This window comes from Meles meles, chromosome 20 (assembly GCF_922984935.1).
Source record: "Meles meles chromosome 20, mMelMel3.1 paternal haplotype, whole genome shotgun sequence".
NCBI lineage: Eukaryota > Metazoa > Chordata > Mammalia > Carnivora > Mustelidae > Meles > Meles meles.
In genome coordinates this window covers 19,870,565-19,880,147 of record NC_060085.1, presented here as the reverse complement: position 1 = coordinate 19,880,147, position 9,583 = coordinate 19,870,565, and the positions used below count along the sequence as shown (strand labels likewise).

Here is a 9,583-nt window from a genome sequence, read left to right as displayed (position 1 = left end):
TCCACATGGTGCCCCAGGACCCTTCCCCGACAGTGAGGCCCCAACTTCACCTCCAACCCAGTTGTCCCCAGAGCCCAGCATCTGTGCCCACTGACTTCTCAGATACTCTGCAGGGCCCTGCCTCACACTCAGCTGGCCTCCTGGACATCCTCCCAACTGGCTCCTTGTCCCAGTTGGCCTCCCCCACCCCACCTGGCTGGCTGCACGTGTTCCTGTTGTTCTCAGAACATGCCAGTCTCTTCCCCTCCCTGACCCTCTGCCTTCCTAGTTCCCCACCCTGTCCCACCTCCTCATCAGGCTCTCACTTGTCCTTCTACACCCCAGAGAGGCGGCCTCTGAACAGCCTGGCCAGCTCTTCCTGGACTTCACGTGGACCCTCTTGCTATCCCACCATGCAGCCTGTGGCTCCAAGAGCTCCCTCTGGGTTGTCTAGACAGGAAAGCTCCTGCCAGTTTGGAGGGTGCGAATCAGGAAAAGCCTGATGGAGAAGCAACCTGTGGGCTTGGCTCTGCTAAGGGGAAGAAAGGCACGTGCCAGGGTGAGGAAGAGAAAGGGCATTCGGATAGAGGAAACAGCCTGACTACAGGACTACGTGAAAACTACAGGAAAACGTGAGTATGAGCGTGCAATTTGCGCCAGTAGGTGGAAGGCTGTGCACGGGGGCAGGGCACATGGCTTGGAGTCATGTGGGGGGTTTTAAGGCCTCATAGGAGAGGAGGTTTCTCAACGCCACGCCCCAGCGTTGACGACCCACACCCAGAGCTCCTGACTATACTCTGCCCAGGTTGGTGCCTGGGACGCTCCTCTTCAAGTAGGGGTTTAGTTGGTATAATACAGGATGTGGAATCCTGTGAGGGACCCATAGGCAGACAGTCCCATCTAGCCCTCCCCCAGCCTGGGTCCTCAGAGCTGATGACCTCTTGGCTGAGGCCCGCTCCCACAGTTCTGGCATGCTCTCCCTCTCTTCCGAGATCTGGCCCCCAGCTTCCCTGGCCACTGAAGCGGCTTAATGAGCCCAGGTCACGTGGGTTATGCTACTGCCTGTGGGGAGGGCCCGAGCCCCTAGTGGCCACCCGACCAGGCCCTGACGTCAGCGGCATTAACCGTCCACCACGCTTGTCTAATCTCTGGTCTGCGGCCGGGCCAGGTTAGTCCCGCCAGAGCCAGAGCTGAAGGCCAGGAGGGCCCTCGAGGGCACCTTGAGGTTGCAGGTCAGGCAGGGATGCTGGTGAGTGGGGGTGACCACAGTAAATGACCCTTACCTACAAGACTAGGGTGCGGCCCCTGTGCTGCCTCGGTCCGGCTCTGATCCTCTGCCCTCAAGGGTGACTCAGGCATTGAACACCCATTGACTCTGCTCCTTAGGGTGTAATTACACATGGGGTGAGTGGGGCCTGAGTGGGGCCGGGGAGGCTCTGAGCTGGGGGACTCGGCCCCGCCCCCCCACCCCGCCCTGACCCCAGACCCCAGCATATTTGTGGCCATAGGCAGGGCAAGCCCCAGCCCATGGGACCCAGGAATCCCAGTCCCGAATCCCCGACCCTGGGGCCAGAACTGTCTGTGGAGGGGACTCCCTGGACGGTGGGGTCTAGCCCCTGTCTGGTGTATGGGCTTCTCTCTGCCCAAGCTCAGGAAGGCTGGGGAGCTCATTACTTTTCTTCCAAGACAATGACTGTGTGGAAGACCCCATTAGCCCCCCTCTCCTTACAGCCTCCTCCCTTCCAAGCCTACCACTCCCAGCTCCTCAAAGCCTCTTGTCTTCCGCCTTGCCTCTCCCCACTAAATCCTGAACTTACTCCTCTCACTCTAGTAAACTGCTCCATCAGAGTGTCCTTAGTGGAGATGAGCACCTTCCTCAGCCAGGACCAAGACCACCTGGTGAGGGTCCCAAGCCCGATCCTCCTCTCTGGCCTCTGAGCAGCACCAGCATGGCTGAGTTCCCTAACCCATCCAGGGTCCCTCTACCACCAAACCGTGCTCAGGCCTGGGCGCCCTCACTCTCCGTTTCTCCATCTCACTTCCGGCTCACAGCTCTGCCCTCCTCCTTCTGCTAGGACATAGCATGGATTCCCCAGCCAGACTGCTCTCTGCCCTCATACCCTTTCACACTGGCCCCAGGGGAAAAACATGTGTGCCCCTATATAGCTGTTTTCATGAAAATAAAATTTTTTTTCATGAAAAATCTTAATGATTGTTTTTTTTTCCAGAAACAAGAGTTGTAAAATATTATTGATCATTTTATTTCCATTAAAGCCAGGAAAAGAAGATTATAAATTGTTTCCGATATAGACAAAATAGCTAAGCTTAAAATAATGTTGAGTTTGAACATATCTACTTTCAAATCTTTTTTCAACTAGTTTAATATTCTATTAAAAATTTACCATTGGGCGCCTGGGTGGCTCAGTGGGTTGGGCCGCTGCCTTCGGCTCGGGTCGTGGTCTCAGGGTCCTGGGATCGAGTCCCGCGTTGGGCTCTCTGCTCAGCAGGGAGCCTGCTTCCCTCTCTCTCTCTCTGCCTGCCTCTCTGCCTACTTGTGATCTCTCTCTGTCAACTAAATAAATAAAAAAAATCTTTAAAAAAAAATTTACCATTAAAAATACATAAAAACATATATAGGAATGGACATTTTCCTTCTACTTCAGGCTCCAATATATAACTCAGCAGAGTTCTCTTGGATCTTGTCTTTATTTAAAATCTTTTTTTTTTTTTTTTAAAGATTTTATTTATTTATTTGACAGAGAGAGAGGTCACAAGTAGGCAGAGAGGCATGCAGAGAGAGAGGGAGAAACAGGCTCCTCACTGAGCAGAGAGCCCGATGCGGGGCTCGATCCCAGGACCCTGAAATCATGACCTGAGCCGAAGGCAGAGGTTTAAACCACTGAGCCACCCAGGCGCCCCTATTTAAAATCTTGATATTTTGTTCATCATGGGTTTTTTGCAGTGATTTGATTTGTTTGTTTCTTCCTTTTTTTTTTTGGTCATGGGACTTGAACTCACAACCCTGAGATCAAGAGTCACGTGTTCTACAGACTGAGCCAGCCAGCCTCCCCTGCAGTAACTTTGAATTTAAAAAGTACTGTGTTAATAAATTCTTTATCTTGATTCCTGAACTTTTTGGCAGCACCTTACATTTTGCACCCCAGGTGAGTGCCTCTCTTGCTTCACCCTATTCCCAGCCCTGCTACTAGGTCCTAGCTTTAAGGGCCTCCAAGACGATTAGCTTCTGGAGGAAACCCAGGCCCTCAGGCTGGCACTTGGCACCCGCCCATTGTCTCCCCACCCCATGTCCCCTTTGCCCGCTCTTGCCCTATTGAGCTATGGCCCACAAGCCCATGTTTCTGGGCCTTTTACCCCCCACTCTCCCTGACAGAATAAGCTTCTACCTCAGAACTCCATCTTGATCTAAGATTATCCCTGTGAACATTTCCCATGGCTCCTTTCCCCTTAAAGCCCTCTCTCAAGAGGCCCCAGTTGGTCCCATGCCCCCCGGAGCCTCCTGCCATGCCAGGCCAGGTTCTTCTCCTTGGAAGTTTCCATCTTCCCATTGATGTCCAGCCCAGCACTGGGCACTTAATAAATGCCCATGACTCGTGACAGTGAACGCTTTTCCCTTCCCCACAAGAAAGGACAGCCCGATGCAAAGGTTTATTGCTGAGTCTGCATCTACCTGAGGGGAGTGTGGACTGTCCTCTGGCCTTGAGAGATGGAAGCCCCTGTCCTCGACTTAGCATAAGTCCTGGCTCACAGGCCCCGGCGAGGACTTGGGGCTTGATGAGGAACTGGGAGCAGGGGGACAGGGACGTGGGCCTCTGTCCCTGACAAAATTTGGACATGGCCCTCAGCTTTTCCTGCCAGGGAATGGGCCCTGAAAGGAAAGGTTGAGGGAAGTTGCTGGCAGGGATGGGAGGATTACCTGGGTTTGCTTGTGACCCCACCTGAGGTAGACCCCTCTGGGCCCAACCTGGGCCTTAGTCATGTCCCAAATCCTCTGCCTGGAGCTGATCAATGGAGCCGGACTCTGACCCCAGCCACCCCTCAGGACAGTTTGACCATTGGCCACAGCGGGTGTCAACAGTACCTCAACCCTCCCTCAACAGTACCCTCCCTCAACCATCCCCTTGGCTGGCGGGCCTGAAGTGCTGTAGGTGGGTGGGGGTGAGGTAGGACATGGATCTGCTGTCCAAGGACGGAGGGGAAAGAGCCTGTGGGGGAGGGAGACAGGGGATTACTCGGAGCCTGCTGTGTGGGGAAGGGTCCAGTTTAAATCTCTTCCTGACATCCAGGGGCTCCCAGGCGTGCCCCCCACTCACTAATTCATTCATGTGGGAGCTGCACAGGCCCGAGTGGCTTGGACTTTGGACCCCTGAAGCTACTGAGAGGGACAGTCACTGGCCACTGGGTAGACAGGTGCCAGACTTGTCACATGGAGGTAGTAAGGCTGGAATGGGCTGATGGTAAGCAGTAGGCCTGCTTGGAGGAGGGATCTCTGCCTGCCCCCTCGCTCTTCATGAACCTGGGAGGGAGGGCTGTTTGTTGAACCCAGACCCACCAGGTGAGTCATGGGCCCCCTGGGGAGAGAGACCTGCTGGAGATTGGTCAGTTGGGCACTGCTGAGTCACTGTGAGCTCTAGCTGTCCCAAGTCCTGCCTGTTCCTAGCTGGGGCTGGCTGGGGTGCGCCTGGAGGCCAGTGCCGTCAGGCCGTGAAGGGCAGCAGTGGGGTTGGGGGCACTGGGCTCTGGGAGACACAGGGGAGGGTCAGGGCCTCAAGGCTAGTGGGGCTCAGGGTTTTGGGTGTGTGGCTGGTGGGACCACAAGCTGGGGTCCAGGAGTTCTGGGAGGGGGCTGATAGGCTCCTGTGGGCTAGGACTACAAGGTGGCTAGGGCTACAGGGTGTCAGGGACACACACGAGTTCAGGCACCTGTGAACAGAGAAAAGGAAGCAAGTCAACACATCCCTGAGCTCCAAAATAATTGGCCATAGGCTGAGAGGCACTGTTGGGGTGGGCTTGTAAGCAAGGACACCAGAGGGATGGGGCAGAGTCAGAAGAGATTAGGTGAGTGGGCCTTGTGTCCCTGGAGGGCACGGTGGCGGTGGGGCAGTGGCATGGAGCCTGAGGGGCCAAGGTGGGGCCTGGGAGTTGGGGTTTGGCACCAGCCACCATCCGCGTGTGATGGGTCTGGAGAGCTGGGCAGGACCTGATGACCTAGGGTGGGGTCTGCCGCAGTGAGGTGGGGCGGAGAGCTGGGGATGGAGCGTGAGGTATTGAGACCAAGGGGCAAGACAAGGAAGCATCCCAGCCCGAGAGGAGCCTACCTCAAAAGAGGCCGCAGTCTTTGAGGTTTTCTTTGATGATGATGTCTGTGACGGCGTCGAAGACGAACTTGACGTTCTGCGTGTCAGTAGCGCAAGTCATATGGGAATAGATCTCCTTCACGTCGCGGCGCATGTTGAGCTCGAGGAACTGCACCTTGATGTAGTTGCCCGCGTCCTCGTACGTGTTGGGCCCTGTCAGGGAAAGGGGTGCTCTCCCTCGGTGTCCCCACTCCGTCCCGCGGCGGGAGAAGCGCAGGCCCGGATGACGGGGTTGGGGCGCCGCCTGGCGGCCAGGCCGCGGGGAGGGGGTTCTCACCGTCGTAATCCGGGAAGCAGATGCTGAGATGCGCCTTTTTGATCTTCTCAGAGAAAACGTCCTTCTTGTTGAGGAAGAGCACAATGGACGTGGTGGCGAAGTAGCGGTGGTTGCAGATGCTGTTGAACAGATGCAGGCTCTCGTGCATGCGGTTCTGAGGAGGACAGAAGCTGTCGGGCACCGGGTCGGGGGTGGGGGGTGGGGGGTGGGGGCACGGGCAGCCGTTCCCCTGGGGCCGGGGCCCACAGGCTCCGGGGTACCCGGGGCCATCCTACTGACAGCCAGCTCCAAGTCAGCCTCCCCCGCGGCCCCCCTCAGCGTGGCTACTGGCTGTCTTGTGTCCTCGTTCCGACTGTTCTGGAACGAGTGTCGGCTCTCAGACGCTCCCCGCTCCCGCAGCACTGTCTCCGGCTTTCCCTGGAAACACTCGGGCACCCACCACTTCGTCGTCCTCCACCAGCACCATGTCGTAGGCGCTCAGCGCCGCGATGAAGATGATGCAGGTCACACCCTCGAAGCAATGGATCCACTTCTTGCGCTCCGAGCGCTGCCCGCCCACGTCGAACATCCTGCGGAGCAGCTGGGGTCTGAACCCGCGCTTGGAACACCATGGACGCGCCCACAGGCATCCCCTTGCCTCCTAATGCTGGCTGGGGGGCACTCGGATGGGACTGGCGTGTGGGGTGTCTGAGGAGGGGCAGGGTCTCTTTGGGACAGAGCCTCTAATAGGGCCTGGGGGCGCTGCACTTGCAGCCACAGCCCCCAAGGGAGGGCCAGGGCGCGGGCGCGGGCGCGGGGTTGTACCGGAAGTGGAGGTCCTTGAAGGAGAACTGTGTCTCGATGATGCCTGTGGTCTTGACACGCGAGCGCAGCACGTCCTGCTCAGTGGGCACGTAGCCCGGGGTGACCAGGCGCTCCAGGTCCGAGAGGTAGCTGCGGGAGACCGCGGGGTGTGGGTGGGTGCGGTGGAGGGGCATGGTAGGACCCCCCGCCCGCACCCCCGCGCCCCGCCTGCGCTCTCACTAGCCCGCCGAGTCGTTGAGCTGGTACTCAGAGGCGCGTTCGAAGCAGGCCTGGATACCCGAGTCCTTCCACAGCCGCTGGATGATGTCCGACATCTCCTTGGGCATCGTGCCCTCTTCGATGGTGTCCGCCATGTGCATCAGCTTCCGGGCGTCGTCCTGAGGGCAGGGCGGGAGTTGTTGGTGGTGACCGTGGACTTGAGCCCAGTCTCGTGCCTCGAGTCCCCAGAGGCTCCGCTCAGCCAGTCTCCCTGCACACCTGGCGGGCAGAGTCTCCATACTGGATGTTGAGTGTGGTCATGGCGCGCACGATGGCGAGGATGGACTGCAGCGTGTTGCCGTAGATGATGGCGATGAACTCGAGGCACTCTTCTAACGAGTACCCATCCTGGTGGATGATCCTGTGGCCAGGGTGAACCGGGTCAAGGCCAAGTGGACTGGTGGGGAAGGACAGGCCCCGTGGGTGCGCCCACCCTCAGGGACCTCAGAAAGGGCAAGGGAACTCACTTCATCTGCTTGACAATGGTGCTCTTCCCGGACTCACCAGCGCCTGGAAGGGAAGCTCCGCCTCAGAGCTGCGCTTGCCACACCTCCTTACAACCCTCCCACCCCCCCACGCCCCCTACCCCCCCTTCACCCCCCCCAATCGGGCTCAGAAGATGGGGACTGGCAGACTCAAGGCAGGTACCAGTCCAACCCCCAGTTCCAACTGTTTCCCCCACCCCCCACCCCAAAGCAAGGTCCCGACACCCTGGAGGAAACACGTTTGTAAATGCCAGGAGTGACGAGGGCCTGACAAAGGCAATCAAGGACCTTAGCTGTCTTGGGGAGCCTCCAAGGCCCCAGATATTTCCATTCTTGGTTGTTCTGAAACCAAAATAAGGAGAACCTGGAGCGCCACACCGTGGAAGGTTCTGGTACTGCACGCAGAGGATTATTTGTGCCGGGTCAACCCCTGCTTTTCAGGGGTTGTAGGGAGGGGAGTGTCTCCCAGAGGCTCAGAGGGAATTAGAGCCTTTGAGTGGGGGAGAAGACAGAGCTGACAGCCCCTCTGAGCCTGCTCTCGCCAGGGCTTTGGGTACAGTTAATGGGATTTCTGGCTTAGCCTCTGTCTCCCTGGGGTGCTCTGGCTTGGTCCCTCTGCCCACATCCAGATGCCTGACTGGGTCCTGGAGAGCCTGGAGTGGGACCTGCACTGCTTCTCAAAGCAGCTCCTTCTTCCCCTTGTGGAAGGTAGTGACCTGGAGGCACTGCCTCAGTCCCACCTCTCCTCACCTCCCATGGGACAAAGTGCTTGGCTTTATCTATTCTCCCCGGGGCCTTAGTAGCTCTGAAGAGGGACACCCTCTTTAGGTCTGCCCACAACAAAGCTCTGGAATCTAAGGGCCGTTGTCTGTGGATCTGGATGGTCCTAGAGGATGCCCACTCCCAGGAGGACTGTTACCTTCTTCTTCCAAGGAAGCAGCCCTATTGTAGGGCTCCCAAGGAAGCCCCTCATTTCTGACCCCTGCCCAGCAGGGCTTCTCCAGAGGGGAGGGTGCCTGAGTCAGGGCCCCCTGGAGAGGGGTTCCACGGGATACCCAGCCTTGGGGAGTCAGAGTACTGCCCACCAGGGTCAGGGCTCCCACTCAGTTCTCTGACCTGTCTAGGGTCATTCTGCTTCCCAAGTCACCAGTTTCACAGAAGAGCTACCTGCCTGCCCCCACCCCTGCCTCCGACCTGGTGGCAGCGTCTCCACCTGGACCCACACCCATACCCAGAAGCAGCAGTTTCACGGTTCGAGCATCCTTCTCAGCATCTTCTTTGAGCTTCTTTTCCAGCTCCCTTGAGTGTTTCTCCTCAGCGCTAGCCCCAGCCCCCATGGTCCCAGCAGCAGGCAAACAGGGCGGTTAGCTGGTATTTCTAGATGGAGGGGATCCCCAGAGCCGGGCTCACCAGGCTCAGGTCTCCCAACACCCTTCTGACCCCAGGACTGGCAATCAACTGGCTTTCCACAGACCTGTGCAGGCCCGGTGGGGCTGCTTAGTGGGATTTGGGGGCTAGGGGTTCCCAAGAGCCAATGAGAGACAAGGACAGGTGAAGCCAGCTCAGCCCCCAGCCCTTCTAATCAGGCTGGCATGGCCCCAATCCCTCAGCTGCTGACTCTGCACCCCTCTCTATGAGCCCCAACCCTCTAGGAGAGACCATGGAGATAGTCCAGCTCCTGCACCAGAGCAGGGAGACTGGTTCCACAGGGTCCAGACTTAGAAGGGGGAGAATAGGACCCTGAACCCCTGGGTTGGGGGCAGGGAGGCAGGGCTGGGAGCAGGGAGGAGAGGGAGAAGCAAGCAGGGAGCACTTGGGCCAGGCTCAGCACTGCTCTCTATTTTGTAAGCTCACACGGGCCCTGGTGAATGGGTGCCCACGTCATCAGTCCCATTTTACTGACAAGGAAGGGGAGGCTCAGAGGGCCACACAGAAGGAAGTGGTTGGGAAGGGCTGGGTGACTCTGGACCGGGCTCCCATGCTCTGCAGAGTCAAGGAAGGGAGAACATTGCATTTGTCTCGTGCCAAAGGCTGAACCTGACCTGGGCAGGGCCTCGACATACCTCCACGACTCCAACAGACTTGAGGGAGGGAGCATGCATGTCTGCTGTGTGTGCATGGGTGTCTGTCCTTTGCTGGCATCAAGCAAAGCAATGACCCGACACGTTTGTCCATGTCTGCACTTGTATGTACACATGTGCAGGTGTGTCTGGGTCGGGGGGCACATGTGGGCATGTGTTCCTTTTTCCTCATGCATGCACCGCTGATGTGGAATAACACGTCCACGCGGGTATCTGTGTGTGGATGTACAATGCACGTGCACAAGTAGCACATGCGTTAGTGTGCACGAGCCTGTGGTTTTCGCCTGTGCGTGTGTGCTTGTGCACGTACTTACGCACGTGTGC

At 57.8% G+C, this 9,583-nt stretch overlaps 1 protein-coding gene across 1 annotated transcript; it reads right to left on the bottom strand.

Moving 5' to 3' along the window:
* Positions 1-5,316: 5,316 nt before the first annotated feature.
* Positions 5,317-8,565, bottom strand: GNAT1 (G protein subunit alpha transducin 1). The gene is made up of 8 exons (XM_045991322.1): positions 8,410-8,565; positions 7,161-7,203; positions 6,913-7,054; positions 6,655-6,812; positions 6,436-6,564; positions 6,071-6,200; positions 5,632-5,785; positions 5,317-5,507 (listed from the first exon to the last, which is right to left on the bottom strand). Exons 1-8 carry the CDS (start codon positions 8,513-8,515, stop codon positions 5,317-5,319), a joined length of 1,053 nt encoding a protein of 350 aa, XP_045847278.1. The 5' UTR covers positions 8,516-8,565.
* Between the last annotated feature and the right edge of the window lie 1,018 nt (positions 8,566-9,583).